We start from the raw sequence: 19,687 nt of genomic DNA on the forward strand, positions 1-19,687 counted from the left end.
ATGAGACACTGTGTGTAAATTCATGCATCGTGAAAATGTATGCTAGCACTTCTTGTATCTGCACTCGCAAATGGAATGTGGGACATTCCATATTATTTGGGGAGTCAGGATTCCTGGCTGGTGGTGCTTTGTAGGACTCTTTGGTTTGCCATTGCTGTAGGTCACATGGTCTAAAATGTAGAGAGGATAAAATGATATTTTGAAAGATGATCCCTTTTCTTTGTTGCTCGTAATTCTTTCTTTTAGAGGTTTGTTGCCCCAGCTGTTTTACACCCAAGCAGCAAATTATCCAGGTGGGAGTGAGGGGAATCCAGGGGTCAGCCTGGGGTAGAAAGTTGAAACTGAGCATCTTGAATGTGGGCATAGTCGCTTATGTTGAGAGTTCCCTACCTTAGAGTATGAAGGTCTGTTTGGGAGAAACCCTCACATAATGAAACACTGCTAAGGAGCCTTTGGTTACATTAAGAATCTTTTTCTATTCCAAATCACTTATTTTTTCTGTAATGTTAAGCTTGGATTTTTGAGTACCTTTCTAAAAAGAGGGATGGCGCTTTCTTAAATAGTGTTTTGAGATTTTCTTTTCTATTTTGGGTATTTCTGGTCTCCTCGAAGCAGAGTGTGAGAAGCCACTACTCACCAGTATATTGTTACTAAGTATGTTTTCTTTCGATGAATATTTTCTTTTATTTGCATTTTCAGCATTTTGTGGCTTATCATGAAAAGCCCCAAACCAGCCAACATAAGAAATAAATGTGGTTGTGGTTGGAGTTTGTGTGTGGCTTCTCTCATGTGAGCTTCCCTGATGTCATGTTTGCTAGCATGCCCAAGCATTTGACATTTTTGTGAGCCTCCAGTGACTCTACTTTGCTAATATACCTTAAATCTTTAGGAGGTTTCTGTAATGAAGGGCAGACTGGTTGTATTTGAACAAGTAGCTACAGTCCTAGTTCTTTACATAATGTAGTCTGATTATCAATAAAGGAATGTAATTGAATTTTAAATTTCTAAGGAGGGGGAAGGAAAAAAACAATCTCAAACAGAAGTGTTCTGTTAATGAATGTGATAGACCCCTTTGTTGTTTACAGACAGCCCTCTTGCTGTTTCGTGGAAGAGAGTTGGGGCTGTGTTGTACATTTCACTGGCAATCTGCCCACCTCCTCTTCCCTGAAAATATTTATGGAGTTCTAGTGCTTTAATAAGTTGAGAAGTGATTTAATTGTTGCATTGGCAGAGTGAGATAAAGCCGTTAAATACATTGTTCATTTTCTTTCTGGGTGGGGTGGAAGAGGGAAATGAAATACTAATTTTTTCCTCTTTGGAAACCTAATGCTGTGCTCTTTTGTTATCACTCTTGTTCCCTAGGCATTAAGTGTAACCGAAACCCTGATTAAACCCCTGGAAAAATTCAGAAAAGAGCAACTTGGAGCTGTAAAGGTTTGTGTCTAATTTGAATACACTCATGAACAGAAAACATAGATGCCTCTACTGCTTCGTGGTACACTTTATTCACATTTGGCAGCTTTGAAGGAGATGCCGGAGCAAACCGTCTGTTGTTTTATGTTTGAAATGTGCTTTTCCCCCTTTGGGGGTTATGGAATTGAAAACAAAACAAAAACACCTGGACAAGGTAGTAAAACCTCTAGTAATCTTCTTGGGCTACACCTTTCCATGTAGAGTTTTAAAGATACCTGTAACCAAACAACACATTTGCTCTAAATAGAAGGAGCTTATCACTGGGGGGGAGTGTAGTTATTTCTGTGTGCACCTCAGTTTTATGGAGGAGTGTAGCATTACAGTAGGGTTTAAGATTATAGACGCTGCCACACTGCGATGCCATTGAAACTAAGAAGAGACTATTAAGTTATTGGGATGTAATTTCCTTCAATTAAACAAAAATTTGTTGAGCCTCTATTATGTGCCAGTATTGTTATGGTATTGTGCATTATATTGTGTGTTGTATAGTATTGTGCTGGGGATTCAAAGGTGAGTGAACCACAGACTCTGTACTTAAGGATCTGGAATTTAACCATGATTTCCAGGAATAATGCAGTGGTTTTGCCACAAGGAACCTGAGATATATTTAGCAACTTATTTAAAGTGTGCAATCTGAGCTTTGAAATTACCCCAGAGAAATAATTTCCACCAGTCTTTCCTGAATTTTATGTATGTACTTGAGAAAGAAAAAGTAACATTTGCATGCTGTTGACCATTTTTGGCTTGGCCCAAGGAGAGGGGAATTAACATCAATTTTAGGTAGGGAAGGGAGTTTTTATGTTTGTATTTTTTCCCCCCACATGGCTGGGGATGTGAGGTTTTTTTTCTCTTCCTAAAAGAAATGACTAAAATCCCTTGGTGGAAATAAACACTATGGCCTCAGTAGCTTAACCACACAGATGAACCCAAGGAGTTCCAGCTCTGTAATTGCTGTTTATGGAATGAATTCTCATTTAAGTGACTTGTGAAAATATTAGACATTTCTTTTTGGCATACCGTATTACAGTTTTTAATGAAGGGCTACGAATTGAGGCTCAGACCCTGTGAACAGTGGGAGATCATTGGGGGCACCACACCAAGCTCCTTCCTTGGATTGTTTGCTGTGCTCAGGCAGCTGGGTTGTCCCCTCTGGCTTTGCAGCAGGAGATTGGAGGTCAGCTTTCACTTCTGCGACCTTGACTAAGTAATTGGCTTTAGTTTCTTATCTGTAAAATGAAGGACTTGGGGGATCTGACTACTGTTTTATAGTTTTATGATTTTGTTTTGATTGTGTCTCTTTAAGCTCTTTTAAAGCTTGTTGCATTTTGGTTCATTATCTTTTAACATTTCATTGGCAGGTATTCCATGTAAACAACATCCATTTCTTATTTTTCTCATTTGAATTGGGTGGTGCTATATGTGTGAAGGTATATTATGGAAATGAAAATTGAGTGCGAGTGAACATGTTTACTTTTACTTGCCATCTATTCTACTGGAATTTAGAAATGTCTGACCTTGAATCTTCTATTGACTCATTTTCCCCCCTAAACTTTCCAGCTTCTGATGTTAACATTTGTTTAGAGTATATCCTGCAAAGCAACTTGCACAATAAGTAATCCTTTTAAAAGGAGAAATGGTTACAATAGTTTATTCTGTGCTTTGAGCTATTTAATGACCAAATTCTTTCCTGAAGTCCTATTTCTGTATCCCTCCCTGTTCTTCTGGCTTCAAGTTTAGAAAGAGTTTATGTTATGTGCAGTCTTTCTCAGTACAGTATGTGTGTTGACTGTTGTACCTATGGATGTCACCTGTGAAGAGCCTGTCATTGTAGGTCATAGGGAGAAGCCCTTTTTCCTGCTAGTTTTGTATACCCTAATAAACAGTAGAGAAAGGTGGTTGTCTGTGTTCTGTAACGATATGTAAACTATGTAAACATCTGTCCTTTCCATTAGGTTGTTAAATCTCTAAAAGACTGTGTTTTTTTTTTTTTTTTTTAAATTCTCTACCAGCCCCTACCCTGCCTTAATACATAAAGTATCTAATACATAGCCTATCCAACTGATAATTCTAGAAGAAACAGGAAAGGGTTTAAGTTTGGGTATTTGACTTACTTTCCGCATCTGTGCTGCCTAAACATTCAGTCATATTTTGGCAAGCACACAGTCTTGTTCTTCTGATTAAATCTGCTTACGTGGGATACTTCAAAAAGACTTTACTCTCTTAGGTTAAAGAGCTTTTTGTAAACAGCATAAAACAGTTTTCACATGGGGATTTAAGAAGAAAGTCTTTAAAAGTTGACCACATCAGAATTTTTAGATATGGGGGTCAACATTTTGATCTTTCCCTGTCTCCTGTTTCCCATCTGGTAATGTTGTAGCCCTTGCCTGAAGCTCTTTCTGTTCCCTGTGCTTTTACCTTCTCCGGTTTCCAGAAGCCCAGTTCCATGTTTAACTATGGTTTAAACGTATTCTAAGTGTCTAGGTGGTTTTTGTAAATTGGATTTTGAAAAGCCCCCAGGTATTGTCTACTGTTTTGCTTATATTTGGATATGCTCTCCTTGAGCCCTATCTGTTTGGTTTGGAAGTATCCCTCCATTTTATAGGTTCTGCTGCATTTTCTTATGTGCTTGCTAGGTTCTAGCTTTTGTTCAAAAAGCCCTTTTGCCATCCCAGTGAGAGGTGAAGCCGGCTGGGCTTCTGGGTCGGGTGGGGACTTGGAGAACTTTTCTGTCTAGCTACAGGATTGTAAACGCACCAATCAGTGCTCTACATCTAGCCAAAGGTTTGTAAATGCACCAATCAGCACTCCGTAAAAACACACCAACCAGCACTCTGTGTCTAGCTAAAGGTTTGTAAATGCACCAATCAGCATCTGTGAAAATGCATCAATCAGCATTCTTTGTCTAGCTAAAGGTTTGTAAATGCACCAATCAACACTCTGTAAAAATGGACCAATCAGCACTCTGTAAAATGGATTAATCAGCACTCTGTAAAATGAACCAATCAGCAGGATGTGGGTGGGGCCAAATAAGGGAATAAAAGCTGGCCATCCGCGCCAGCAGGGGCAACCTTGGGCCCTTTCCATGCTCTGGTAGCTTTGTTCTTTAGCTCATCGCAATAAATCTGGCTGCTGCTCACTCTTTGGGTCCACGCTACCTTTATGAGCTGTAACACTCACCGCGAAGGTCTGCAGCTTCACTCCTGAAGCCAGCGAGACCATGAACCCACCGGGAGGAACAGACAACTCCGTGCGCGCCACCTTTAAGAGCTTTAACACTCACCGCGAAGGTCTGCGGCTTCAGTCCTGAAGTCAGTGAGACCACAAACCCACCGGGAGGAATGAGCAACTCTGGACGTGCCACCTTTAAGAGCTGTAACACTCACTGCGGAGGTCTGCAGCTTCACTCCTAAGTCAGCAAGACCATGAACCCTCCCTAAGGAAGAAACTCTGGACACATCTGAACATCTGAAGGGACAAACTCTGGACACACCATTTTTAAGAACTGTAACACTCACTGCTAGGGTCTGCGGCTTCATTCTTGAGTTCAGTGAGCCCAAGAACCCACCAGAAGGAACCAATTCTGGACACAACAGGACAACACAGGTTGTTCCCTGATGCATCACATCAAGAGTTTCTCCAAGGCCTAGCTGAGTTCTTGTTTTCTTTTGAAGCTCCTTCACCCTTCTTGAGCTTGGCACTTATTGCTGAATGTCCCACAGGACTTTGTGGGTAGCTACAGGAACCAGTACAGATCCTGAACAACTTAGGGGCCAAGTACGTTGAGCAAAAACCCCGAGAAATACCAGAACATGTTAAGAGTTAATGTGGGATAAATTACTTTTTTGGACATTTGACCAAGTAATGAAAGTGTGAGTTTGGGCAAGCAGCAGCACACGATGTCAAGTGGATGCAACTAACTGGATTGAGAATAGAATCTATTCAGATGCTGTCTTGGAAAGAGCCAATTATAATTTTATCTGAGAGAAGAATAATTTTAGGCAGAAAACTTAATAGATGTTCATATCACAAATTATGACTTATCACCTAAGCTCATTACCAGACGTCTACTCCAAATTTCTTTCCAAGACTATGACTAATAATTTTTTTTTTTTTAAAGACAGGATTTCATTCTGTTGTCCAGCAGGCTGGGCTGTAGTCTTGAACTCCTAGGTCAGATGATCTGAGCAGCCAGGACTACAGGTGCCTGCCACCATGCATGGCTAATTTTAAAATTACTTTTGTAGGGACAAGGTCTCTCTATGTTGCCCAGGCTGGTCTTGAACTCCTGGGCTCAAGTGTGATCCCTCTGCCTCGGCCTTCCAAAGTTCTGGGATTACAGGCTTGAGCCACTGTGCCCAGCCTAATGAATACATTTTAAATACAGACTTCCAAAGATTCTGTAAATTACTACAAAACTGAGTAAAACGTAAACCTGTCTGGATAATTTCTCATATTACGTTATATTTAATAGAGCAGAAACAATATTGATTTAGTTTAATTTCTTTCATTCAGTAATAAAACACACTAGTGCCTATCATACGGCATAGTATTAGAGGCCCTGAGATACAACTAGGAATTACAACACTGGCCAGCCTTCAGGAAGTTAGCAACTTTTTGCGAGACTGTCAAATAAAAAAGCAATAAAAATATATTGTGAAAAGTGCTGTAATAGCGGTAAGCATAGGTGCCCTGGGATGTACTCTATCATCTCATCTTTGGAGCACCAGAAAGTCTTTCAGAAAGATTTAATTCTTCCTGGTTTGAATCCTCTTTCGGTGCCTTAATTAGCCATGTGATTTGGGGCAAGTGACTTAAGGCCTCTAAGTCTCAGTTTCCTGGTCTATAAAATGAGACTTAGGACACTTGTCTCAGGAGGTTATTGTGAGAATTAAGTGAATTTGATAATGTACCTGAAGTGTCTAGTTTGGGGCCTGGTATCCATAGAGTAATTTTATTATCACATTCATGGCTTGCTCCCCGTCACATTGCCAAACAGGAATTGCTTAGCTTTTTGTCCATTCTCTGCATTCTGGGCTTAGGGGTGACAAGCCATAGCATGTGGCTTATGACCTTTATGGACAAATAGTGCTAAGGCACTGGATTAGTGACTGGAGCCACCATTGAGGAACCGAGGTGGCACTTTGCCAGCATTGGTGCTGCTGCACTCCTGTGCTGGCCGTTCACTTGTGCTCTGACAGGTGTCTGCCGGGCACCCTTCTGGGTCTGGACTCAAGTGCTCCGTTCTGTGAGAATGGAGCTGAATTCTCATCTCTTTAGAGAGGCTAGAGGAGCTTAAAGGGGTGGGTTGGGGTAGGACAGGGCAAATGAAGTGTCAAGTAGGAACGAGTGACACTTGGCATGGGAGTTAAGGGAGGGTGTGCCTTCTTCCCGCTGGAGTGAGGACTCCTCACTTAACATTAGCAGTAGGTTCTTGGAAACTGAATTGAAGCAAAGCAACTCATAAGGAAGCCAGTTTTACCATGGGCCGATTGATGTAAACAAAAGTTTTTATGTTATATGTCTGGTCTCAGAAACATCACCAAACTTTTTTTTTTTTTTTTAAACGGAGTGGAGTTTCGCCCTTGTAACCCAGGCTGGAGTAGAATGGTGTGATCTCGGCTCACTACAATCTCTGCCTCCCAAGTTCAAGTGATTCTCATGCCTTAGCCTCCCAAGTAGCTGGAATTACAGACATGCGCCACCACGCCAGGCTAATTTTGTATTTTTAGTAGAGATGGCGGGTTTCACCATGTTGGTCAGGCTGGTCTCAAACTCCTGACCTCAACATCACCAAACTTCTCAAGACCACACTTTTAATATTAAATATTGAAATAAATGTGAGCTATACATACATTTAAGAAAGATTAATGAAAACAAGGTAATCATTTACTCACTCCTGTTCAGGGTCGCAGGTTCCTGGAGCCCATCTCAGCAGCTCAGAGTGCAAGGTGAACACCAGCCTTGGACAGGGCATGATCCCACACTCACTCACACAGTACTATTTAGACATGCCGGTGAACTGACCTAAGAGATGTGGGAGGAAATAGTAGATACCCAGAGAGAACCCACATAGGCACGGGAGAACGTGCAGACTCCACACGGACAGTGGCCCTGGCCACGAATCGGTTTTTATTTTTCCCTTGTTAATGTTATAATGAAACGATGCTATTCAAGGACCTGCCATATTTAAGTTCTTCTCTAGACGAGTCCAACAGTAAACATTATTTAATTTTATAGTTTGAAAATAAGCCTTTTCCATCACCTCATCCTAAACAATTGGAAAATACAGAAAATTCAAAAAAAGTCATCTAGTAACAAATTCTTTCCTCTTCAAAGCAAAATAATCTAGTACAGTTATGTTTAAACTTTTATGAATTCTTTGTGTTCTTTATCCATTTTTCAGTGGAAGAATTATTGTGTGTTTTTTTTGCAAAAAACTGCTTAATGAAGAATATATTTTGTGTTATGAATGTTTCCCTACGTTCTTACATATTGGTTGTAATCCTCCCCCCTTTGCTGTGTGCCCTTTGCTTGATTATTATGATTTTTTTTTGATATTTACAAGTTCTTATAGCTTCTTCCATTTCTTTTTTGCTTAGAAGATTCTTCTGTATTCTGAGATTTGTTGAAAATATTCTCTATGGCTTCATTGTTTACTTGTGACTCTTTCAATCCATCTGGAATTAATTTTGATGTGAGATAAGGTTCTCTTTCTGCTTCCCAGTAGTTAAACAGTCATGCCAGCACCAATGGTTGAATCGTTTCTTCCTTTTTTTTAACCCAGTGATTTGTAATGACAAATTTATATAGTTTTTACCTCTAATGGTATTCAAAAGATCTGGTTATGTGAATTGGGGTTCTTAGGTTCTTCTTTTCTACCGTTTATATAATGTATGTCTTTTTTTGACCCAAAATGCTGTTCTAAGTAGTAGCTCTACTTTTAAAAAAAGTTTTGCCTGTGCAATTTTATAACAGATTAGAAAGCTGACTTCTACCATATTCAACTTATAAATTTTGTTTTGGCTTCCTCATGTTGTTACAATAAAAAAAAATGTGTTGGCACCATAAAAATCATTGGATTTTTCAGCAGTTCCAGAGAAATCAGAAGACATGGCTAACATACTGGGCCTGTGTTCTCACGAGGCAAAAATGTTCTGGCACTGAGTAATGGCTGCCTTCGTCTCTGGAGTAGACGAGGACTATCTGGTTTTCATTGCCTACCACTCCTGATTGCATTTCTCTCCCAGCCTGTTTCACTCAGTAGATTACTGCCCAGACTCATTTCAGTTTTTGTAATGTCTGATTTATAAGAAAAGTTTTCATATTGTATTTAACTTGATCCTTGTTGGAACTTTTTGGATTATGCTGTTACATTTATATATTTTTTTCTGTAATGCAGTGTTGGGGGAAAAAAAGCTCCATTCTTTATTGAATGCTACGTGAATAGTTTCCTTTGAAATTTGTATCATTTCAGCACAAGAAATCATATGAGCACAAAGAAACAATAATACTCTATAATGACATTAAGAACAAATGCAGGAAGAAATAATTACCTGCGTTTTAAGATTCAAAACCAAAACACAGCAGCATTTGTATAATACCATACCATATATGGACGAAGATATTTCTATTCTAAGCTTAGTGGGTGTGATGTTGTTATTGTTGTTTCTTGGCTAAATTCTTTCTTCATAAAGGCTTGATGTCTCCTCTTTGTTTCATTCCCAACTTTACCCACATGTTGATTTTCATAGCCTTCTATTGCTGAGTGTGCTGGGTGTTTTGACTGCTGATTAAAGTGTCACCCCTTCCTCGACCCCTTTCTGTGATTCAGATTAAATCAAATAAGGTGGTAAAAATGTTTTCCATGTTCCTGGTAAGTACTAGTCTGCAGTGATAGTGCTTCTTACTATGTGACCTTGCTTTGCAGCAGTCTTGTGGGCAAATGCAGGGGCCTGACTTCATTTGTCTTTTGTTTAAATATGAGAAACAGATGCTCAGAGAATGTTTGTGACCTTGTTACAGAGTCACAGAGTAATGAGTGGCTAGGACTGCAGCTTGGATCTTCTGACACCTAATTCAGTGTGTACTTCACAACATCAGCTTTTTAAAATAGTGGACATTTTTAGGTAATGGGCATCTGTTTGTTTCAGTTTATTTTCTGTTAAAATAGTGGAAGAGCATAATGAAAAGCAGAAAAGAGAGTAACCATGTAATATCAATACCTTGGACTTAGTTGTAAATTAAAAAGAAAACCTAGAGCATAAAGAAAAATAAAGTCCTCTGGTCCTCTCTATCAACAAAAGAGTGACTATTAAGTAAAAGAGGTTAAAATAAAACTTCTGCTGTTTTTTGGTTCCATTTCTACACATGGGTGAACCATAGGATCACAGAATTTTAGGTCTGGATCTATGAGGCAGTTAAAGAAAAGTCGCTGATCTTTTTGGTAAGAAAACTTAGGTTCTGTATTGTCGGATGGTTTTTTTTTTTTTTTTTTAAAGTTATGCAGCTAGTTGGTAATTAACCTTGGAGTAGAAAAGGGAAGAAACCTCAGTTCCTGAGTCTCTCCTCCTCCATCATTATGGGGGAATTAATTGCGGGCTTTTAGATGACCTGACAGGGACATACTGTCCTGGGTTTCCAGAAGAACAGCGTGTGGTCCCATGTGGTGAAAAAAGATAAATAAAAGAAGTAGAGAATTAACATGCTTTGTTTAATCTCTTTGCCTAACAGGAAAGAAATCATACCAGAAAAGGCTGGAATAGTTCATTATTTTTGCTTTGGAAAATACAAGTTGGAAAATTAGGGAAGAGAATGTTCCTTTTTTAGGAGGTGTGGAGAGTTAGGGAGAATTTGAAATTAATGGAAACATTTTGACAGCATGAGGACACGGTGTGCTCTCATTGATACTCAAGAATGTTTATTAAAAATCTATCAAGTTGGCTGCAGCTTTAGGGGAGACAGCCCGTCTTCTCTGCATTTATGAATGTGTGTCCTTATTTTCTCAAAAAGCTTCTATAGCAAAAGGAATGCAAGTATGTCCTAATTCTAGACAGTACCTAAGAAATGTTTGTGATGTTAACCAAAGGGTGAGTGCTGGTATGTCAATATTATTTTAGGCCCTGTTGACCTATTGATACATATGTTAAATAGTGTTACAGAAATCACTGGAAAGGTTTGGGAAAGTAGATGACATTTCTGGTCGGAGAATCTTATTGCTATACAGGTTGATCATCCTGAATCTGAAATCCGATATGCTCCAAAATTTGAAATGACACTACAAGTGGAAAATTCCACACCTGGCCTCTTGCTCTATGGTGGTTCAGTGTACATAAGCTTTGTTTCATGTACAAAATTATTAAAAATATTGTATAAAATTACCTTTAGGCTATGTGTGATAGCTGTATACAAAACAGAAATGAATTTCATGTTTACACTTAGGCCCCATACCCAAGATACCTCTCTTTGTATACACAGATATTCCAAAATTCAAAAATATCCAAAAATCTCTACCACTTCTGGTTCTAAGCATTTCAGAGAAGGGATACTTAACCTCTATTCATACTGGACCATTAGGGAAGATCTTTCCCAAGATTTTTTTTTCCGACACTGATTATGTATTATGAGTTTTTGAAAATCTGGAGTAAAACGATTGATTGAGACAGAGTCTCACCCCGTTGCCCAGGCTGGAGTGCAGTGGTGTGATCTCGACTCACTGCAACCTCCGCCTCTGGGGTTCAAGTGATTCTCGTGCCTCAGCCTCCTGAGTAGCTGGGATTACAGGTGTGTGCCACCACACCCTGATAATTTTTGTATTTTTAGTAGAGACGGGATTTCACCACGATAGCTGGCTGGTCTCAAACTCCTGACCTCAGGTGATCCGCCCGCCTTGGCCTCCCAAAGTGCTGAGATTACAGGTGTGAGCCACTGGCCTATTATTCCATTTTACACGAATTCCACGTCTGTGCCAAAATCTGGAGCAAGTTTGCTTTTTTAAGCTTTATGTTATTTTTCTTATGTATTCTGTTTCATTCGGTTGGGGAGGGGCGAGTGACGTGGAATTAATTCTTAACACTGCTAAGTATAAAGAACTGAAAAATAACATAGGCTTGGAAAAAAGTCCATTAAAGGAAGAAATAAAAGTGTCTCTTCTATCCTAATGCTGTCTTGATGATTAAGCAGTAGGCTTGGTACAGATATGTTTTTTTTAGATAGCTTTATCACATTCGGAGTGGTGCTTTGTTTTATTTTCAGATATTTTTCATAATTTGAGCTTCCCAGTGGATTAACCATGTGTATCCTTTTGTTTCTGTTTAATCATAGTTTTTTTTTATTTGTAGGAAGAAAAAAAGAAGTTTGACAAAGAGACAGAAAAGAATTATAGTCTAATTGATAAACATTTGAATTTATCAGCAAAAAAGAAAGACTCACATTTACAAGAGGTATAATTTTTTATTTTTCTGTTAAGTTTTCAAAATTTGACAAGCAATACATGTCTTTTAAAAATGTGCTTTACTTTTGATAACTTTTCATCTGGCATTATATAGAGATAACAAAAAGTGAACAGGTATTGTCATAAATTAAGAAAAAGTCCTTGTGAAACAAGACAAAATAATGAATACATCTTATAGTAATTAATGAGGTATGGATTCATAGTAGTAAAATTTTTGTTTCTGAGTATTATTTTACAGGAACATAATTTTAAACCAGCATTAGTGAAGAACAGATATATTATTTGCAGGAATAGATCAATTAATTGGCTTTTGGGAGTTCTTGAAGAAATGAATTGAATTTAATAAGCTCATATACCATTATGCATTTATGTGAAGGCAGCATTAATCTTATTTAATGCTGAGAATTCAGGAGGTTCAGCTTTGTTGGAAAGAGAGCATCTGTTTTACTTGTATTAATAGACTCATTTATTTTGGAGGCAGCCATATGTAAGCAGGAAGGAATTTATATTTTATTTTTCATTTTCTCTTTGTTTACTTCTAAATCCCCTGCCATTTGTTTCTCTCACTCACACACTTGGATGGAAACTCAGTTGTTTACAATTCAAAACATAATGCTTTTATTAAAAATAATGCTGTTTGCCATTGTTAGGATTTTGTCTCATCCCACAAAATTGTATATTTTTTTCCTTGTTTTTTAACACATAAGGAATCTGGACATTATGTACTACTGTCATAAACACTTATTGAAGTATTATCAAAATGACACAGTATTAAGTCTTGTGTAAACCTGGATTATATTTAAATGTCAGCTATTTAGTTACATACTCTGTGTGTGTATGGTTTGTTTGACATTATCCACATGTGACTTTTCTTTTGTGTCTCTGATACCTTTTACTGACATTTGGATGGCACTTGACAGTTCATAAAAGAGAAAGGAGGTTTTACACCACTTCGTCCTTACTGCAGTACTTTGGGTAGGGCTCTGTTCTCTCCTTGTTGCATATTGTGTGCTCCCTCATCTCCTGCCCTCTGTCAATTTTGAGATGACAGCTGCAGCTTTTACAGGCCTCCTTTATGCTAGCAGTTCTCTACCTGTGTTTGCTCTCACCTCCATTTTCAGGTATCATAAAAAAGATCTTCATTCCCCAAGTAAATTTCCAAATCCACTTCACTTTCTCATTAGGTATCTCATTTTAAACTTTGCTTAGGCAACATCTTTGGAGTCACCTTGGCCCCTTCTCTTACACTCCCCATCTAGTCCATCAGTATGTCATCTTTAGTTCCAGAATATAATCAGAGTGTGTCCACTTCTCACGACTCGCTCTTCTCCACACCCTCCTAATGGCTTCTCCAGAGGCCCCAGGGCCCACAAGATCCTATATGTTCTGCACCCAACCCAGCTGGGGTCAGCATAGCGTATACTCAGGGCCGGTGTATTTGTTTTCCTTCTGCCTGGTATGTTTTCAACAGGGATCCATGTGTCTCGAACCTTCAATTACTCTTCCAAATACTCTCCACTCAGAGGTCAGTTTATTAAAAGTTTTTCCTGACCTTCTTATTTAGAATGTCCCCTTTACTCTGCTTTATATTTTTTTCACATTTCTTTTTTTTTTTTTTTTTTTTTGAGATGGAGTTTTGCTCTTGTTGTCCAGGCTGGAGTCCAGTGGTGAGATCTTGGCTCACTGCAACCTCCACCTTCCGGGTTCAAGTGATTTTCCTGCCTCCGTCTCCTGTGTAGCTGGGATTACAGGCGCCCACTACCACGCCCAGCTAATTTTTTGTATTTTTAGTAGAGACCGGGGTTTCATTATGTTGGCCAGGCTGCTCTTGAACTCCTGACCTCAGGCGATCCACCCACCTTGGCCTCCCAAAGTGCTGGGATTACAGGCATGAGCCACAGGGCCCAGCCTATCTTTTTCATAGTCTTGAAACCTTTTGACAAACTGTGCGTTTGTGTTACGTGGCTTCTTCCACTAGAATGTAAGCTTCTTGAAGGCAACAACATTGTCTTATTCAGTGTTCTATCTTCAGTGCCTAGAATAGTACCTGTTAGGGAGTAGGTTCTTAATGTATATTTATTGAATGAACTAGTGTGGAGATGCTTGAACAGTGAGCTGGGGCTCCAGCAATTTATCAGTCCCAAGGATAATTAACCTCCAGAAACATGAAGAGATCCTAACGATGAATAATTTGTGTCATTTAAATTACATACACTTTTTTATCTTGCTCTGTTTGCTTTTTACAAACTTACGTGCTCTCACTGAAACAGCCTTCTGTTTTAAGTGTGAAGCCCTTAATAGGGGAAATGATTTTTAAAGGGGAAAATGTTAGGTTTGGATATTCATTACTTTTGGCAGTGGTTAATGTAATGCTAATTTTCAGTGAATCGAGATGCTCAAGAGATTAATAAGAGTTGCAGAGAATGATACTGAACAAAGGCTTAGAAACGTACATAATTCATTCTCTCTTGTTTGAATTGAAAATAACAGGAGAAGGCTGGGCGCGTGGCTAAAGCCTGTAATCCCAGCACTGTGGGAGGCCGAGGCGGGTGGATCACGAGATCAAGAGATCGAGACCATCCTGGCTAACATGGTGAAACCCCGTCTGTACTAAAAATACAAAAAATTAGCAGGATGTGGTAGCGGGTGCCTGTAGTCCCAGCTACTCTGGAGGCTGAGGCAGGAGAATGGCGTGAACCCAGGAGGTGGAGCTTGCAGTGAGCCGAGATCGGGCCATTGCACTCCAGCCTGGGCAACAGCACTGTCTCAAAAAAAAAAAAAAAAAAAAAAAAAAAAAAAAAAAAAAAAAAAAAAAACCCAGGAGAAAATTGTGGCATACACCATGCTGGCTATTTTGGCAGTTCTCTGAGGCCTTGCTGCTATACCTCTATGTTTATTGGGCATAATAGCTTCGACCTCCATCCACACCCCTACATTCTACTTAATAGTTGTACTGTAACAAGTATTGGATATTTGAGAAAATTCCATTTCTGTTTATTTTTGAAGTCTATTTTTTCTTCCCAAGTAGCCAAATGATATTTCAGTATAATAATAATCTACTTGAGAAGCAGATTCCCTGAATAACTATGTGAGACTTGTCTACTTTCTTACATATATTTACAGCAGGAATGGCTAGAAATTAGTTGATAATCAAATTGAAATTGTGTATTTGTTAAAAACTAGTGATTTGCTTGGAGTAGTAAAATGTATAGTGATTGCCTTTTAGATTTGGTCAGGCTGAAGGAAATCATTTTATTACCCTAGTTACAACTTGGACGTCCATGGCATTCTTGTAAGTGAGGGCTATTGTCACGGGATTTTTAGGATGTCGCTTTTCCAGCCAGAAACCTCTGTGGCTGGTGATGCCTTTGCCCGAGGTTTGCTCTGGCCCGCTGGGCTTGTTCTGCCTGCTCTTCCTGGCAGGCTGCACTCGGCTTGTGCTACTGGCCTGGATCTCATGCCTGCCAAGGGCGAGCCAGGCACGGAGTGGCGAGGGGTTCATGAGTGAGTTCAGGGTCCTCTGGTCACTGCACAGCCAGGCATGCCGACTGTGGTGGGGCAGGCAGCTCCAGGCACGGGCACTGGCTCCTTGAAAGACTGTGGCTGGACCAGGCATACTGCAGTTCGCTTCCATTGTGGGCACCGGGAACATGGTGGCTCCCAGAAACTTGAAGACACCAGGAACTGCAGAGCCCCAAAGAGGATGTCACAGCCCTGGCTTAGGGAGCCCCTAGGTCTGGCCTCCCTGAAGAGGCCGCAGCTCTTCTCTCCTCATTGCCCACAGTGTAGTGAGCAGGGGGAGGGGGAGGATCACCCCTGTTTGTGTTACAGCTCTTTCAGTCTGGCCATTCCTTGGGTCCCAAGTTCTTGTCCCACATCCAAGAGGAATGAGGTATGCAGACAACTGGAGGGTGAGCGAGGTACAGGGGAACTTCATTGAGCAACAGAACAGTTCTCAGGAGACCTGACGTGAGTAGCCCTTTTCTGCAGGCAGGTTGATGTAACGAGCGTCTGGCTCTCAGTGGAGAGGAGACCTGTAGTGCATAGCTCCTTTCCACAGGTAGGTCATCCTGACTAGTGGAGGAGACCCCCAGGGGGTTGCTCCTTCCAACAGCTGGTAGTTCCCATGTCTTTCTGAGTCTGGCTGAGTCCAGAGTTTTTCTGGGCTCAGAAGGGAGGAAGTGTGCTGATTGGTCCATGCACAGCCATGAGTGGGCCTGGAAAAAGCACCGTAAGTTTTCATCCCCGGCTGCAGACTCAACCCAGAACTGGCAGCCCAGCGGCTCCCGGGCTTCAGGCCGTCTCTGGCTTGAAGGTGGGGTTTCACCAGGGACCTGTCCCTTCCCACCTAGGAACCTGTCTCCCGCAGCTGTCAACATGTCATCCATGGCGCCCAAGGTATTTGCGCCAAGAGGTGCCCGCAGGCCCCTGTCGAGCTGCTCTCAGCCCCCTGGCCTCCCTCCTGTGCTTGTTGGCATCCAAAGTCCAGAGGGGGCCGAGCCAGAGGTTGGGGTGCCAGGGGCGCTGGCATGTCAGCACCACCCTGTGTGCACGCATACCCGGCCGGGTGGCAACAGTACCTGGGCTTGGCTACAACTTGGCTCCACACTGGATCAGGCGCCGGGAGCGGGGAGAGGCCAGGGAGCAGGAGCAGGCACTTCTTGAGCCTGCTGGCGGGGCAGTGGGCCTTCGCCGGCCCCCAAGAGCACAGGGATGCCCTGGTCCAGAGCTGTGGCTGCGTGGCTGCAGCTGTGTCTGGGAGCATGGGGTTCCTGCCCTGATACCTCTGTAGAAGTTAGGGCTCCTGCCTGTTTCTGGCCCCTGCGGGCACCATGGAGTGCGCAGCCCTGGCCGCACTTGGCCCTCTGCAGCTGGTGTCCTCACGGCAGCTGCTCCGGACTGGCTGCTGCTGCCATCATTGCCAGGGATCCCAGGGATTCGGTGATTTAATCACAGAGCATGTGGCACGACAGTTCTGGATTTTCAGAACATTAAGGGGTTGGTGATAGAGGTTGACTGGTAATGCAAGGGTAATTACAGTAGCAAGAACAACCAGGAGAGAGAATTTGCTAAAAGATAAAATCAAATTGATAAATCTGATGCTGGTATAAATTTCTTCAAGAGCCTTTGCAGTAATAACAAATGAGGAAACCACCCTTCTTATGACTTTATTAAATAGTCGACAAAATTACAGTGTTTTTGCTGGGAGATGTGCCAACTAACTGCTGATGGCTGAACTATCAAACTCTGGTTATTGGAGGCACAAAAATATGATTTGGAGGAGTGTTAGGTAGAAATTCTCATTTTAGCTTAGTAATATAAAAGTATTTGCTGAAATGTTTTTTATTACATTTTGAAATGTGTTTCAAATGTGTTAAATGCTTTTCAAAAACAACACATTTTTGGTTATAAAACGTGAATAAAATTTCAATAACATGTATGATTTTATTTTAAAGTCTATGGCTCAGTGGTATTAAGTACATTCACATTGTTTTGCAACTGTCACCACCATGCATCTCCAGGGCTTTTTAAAAAATCTTCCCAGACTGCAGCTCTGTTAACAGTAACTCTCCATTCTCCCCTGTTCCAGCCCCTGTCAGCCGTCATTCTGCTTTCAGTTTCTATGAATTTAACTACTCTAGGTGTCTCATATGAGTGGGATCATATAGTATCTGTCCCTTTGTGACTAGTTTATTTCACTTAGCCTGATGTCCTCAAGGTTCATCCATGTTGTAGCATGTATCAGAATTTCCTTCCTTTCTAAGGCTGAATAATATTCCATTATACATATGGATTGGCTACATTTTATTTACTCATCCATCCATCCATCCATCCATCCATCCATCCATGGGCATTGGGGTCACTTTGCCCCCTGCTGCTATGAACAGGGGTGTACACATATCTGTTTGAGTCTCTGCTTTCAGTTCTTTTGGGTATATGCCCAGCTGTAGAGTTGCTGGGTCATGTGGTAATACTATTTTTCATTTGAGGGAAAAATTAATTTTTTGCTGGGAGTTGTGCCTGTTAACTGCTGGTGGCTGAACTATTTAATTCTGGTTAATGAAGGCACAAAAATACGATTTTGAGGAGTGTTAGGTAGAAATTTTCATGTTAGCTTAGTAACACGTTACATTTCAATATTATTTTACTTAAAGCACTATTTTTCACAGTGCTTGTACCATCTTGCATTCCCACTAATGATGCACAATGGTTTCAGTTTCTTGACATCCTCACGAACACCACTACTTTTCTTTTTTGGTTGTAGCCACCCTAGTGAGTGTGAGGTGGCATCTCCTTGTGAGTTTGATTTGCATCGTAATGATGAGCGATGTTGAGTGTCTTTTCATGTGCTTATTGGCCTTTTGTATATCCTCTCTGGAGAAATGCCCAGATAAATATTTTTAAGAGTAAAATTAGCTAAGTTAGGAAAAATATCACATGATACCCAGTAAGAATGGTTTCTTGGACATGAGTTCTCTCTCCACTATTCTCTGTGGAGTCATGCTCTTCTCCCAGTTCCTTTCTAGTTAGGCAAGCTAAGCTGGAAGCTTTTTTTGGAATAGTGTCCTGACCAGCTGGTGCCCCCTTCTCTCCCAGGGGAACAGACGTTGTGAGGGCCGCAGATGGGCATCCAGCCCTGGCCCGCCTTAGAGAGCCGGGTTCTTGAGATGCTGCCATGGCTGGCTCCTTCTCACCTGCCGCCATCACTCCTTGAGTGCTGAGGTGCTGGGCCCTTTCTCAGGCAGACTTTATTCCTAGAGGATTTGTTCACTGAAATGTTTGTTGATTGTGATTGCATGTGGTTCAGCCTTGGGGCATCAGTTGTGGTTGGGGGGAGTTTTTCACAAAGAGAAGCCCCTTTGATCTTCAGTTCTTGGGGGTCAACCTCAACATACAGAGTAGGAGTCACAAGGTTTTTCTGCAAAGAAACTGATAGTAAATATTTTAGACTTTTGTGGACCATAAAGTTCCTGTTGCACCTGCTCAATTCTGCTGTTGCAGCAGGAAAGTAGCCACAGACAATAAATAAATGAATGGTCGTGCCTGTGTTGCAATACTTTATTTACAAAATCAGGCAGCACACTGTATTTTGGCTCGTGGACCACAGTGTGATGACCTCTGATGTAGGGTTTCACTTTTCACCATCTCCAGTTTGACTAACCTCTGTGATTTTAACATAGGCAGATATCCAAGTGGAGCAGAACCGGCAACACTTCTATGAACTGTCTCTCGAGTATGTGTGTAAGCTGCAGGAAATCCAAGAAAGAAAGAAGTTTGAGTTTGTGGAACCCGTGAGTATTATTGACAAGTTGTTGGCTGGTGGATTTTTGCAATATAAGATAAGTATTTATCTTCCTAGATCTGATTTATGGTTTATAGTTACTAGAGGCCATAGTGCATAAACATGAAAGAGACATATTGAAAAGGGCAGAATATAGAGGCCATAGTGCATAAACATGAAAGAGACATATTGAAAAGGGCAGACACAGATAGCCATGAAGTCAAGAAATTGCCTCTAAATCAGTGGTTCTCAGCTGTATTTGCACTGCAACATATAATATTCCCATTGCTACATGATCTCAAGGAAGGCAACCAGGTGCAATTTCTGCCACCTTAGCCTATAGCTCTATCTTTTAAAAATTTCTCTGAAATAATTTATACTAGAATGAGTGAACATGGGTTGTTTATACCAGTTTAAACTTTGCTACTTTATACAATCGTTTGTAACATGACTTCGAACACAACTCACAATGCTTATGGCAA

The 19,687-nt window shown here is 40.8% G+C and overlaps 1 protein-coding gene across 1 annotated transcript in view; it reads left to right on the top strand.

Annotated features, from left to right (window-relative positions):
* ARHGAP10 (Rho GTPase activating protein 10) overlaps window positions 1–19,687 on the top strand; it is a 348,170-nt gene that overhangs the window by 113,897 nt on the left and 214,586 nt on the right. Inside the window, exons 4-6 of the mRNA XM_030816218.1 lie at window positions 1,363–1,434; window positions 11,811–11,912; window positions 19,105–19,215. Coding sequence (XP_030672078.1) covers window positions 1,363–1,434; window positions 11,811–11,912; window positions 19,105–19,215 — 285 coding nt within the window. The remainder of the gene's footprint in view (window positions 1–1,362; window positions 1,435–11,810; window positions 11,913–19,104; window positions 19,216–19,687) is intronic.

The sequence above is a fragment of the Nomascus leucogenys genome, chromosome 7b (genome assembly GCF_006542625.1).
Source record: "Nomascus leucogenys isolate Asia chromosome 7b, Asia_NLE_v1, whole genome shotgun sequence".
Taxonomy (NCBI): Eukaryota; Metazoa; Chordata; class Mammalia; order Primates; family Hylobatidae; genus Nomascus; species Nomascus leucogenys.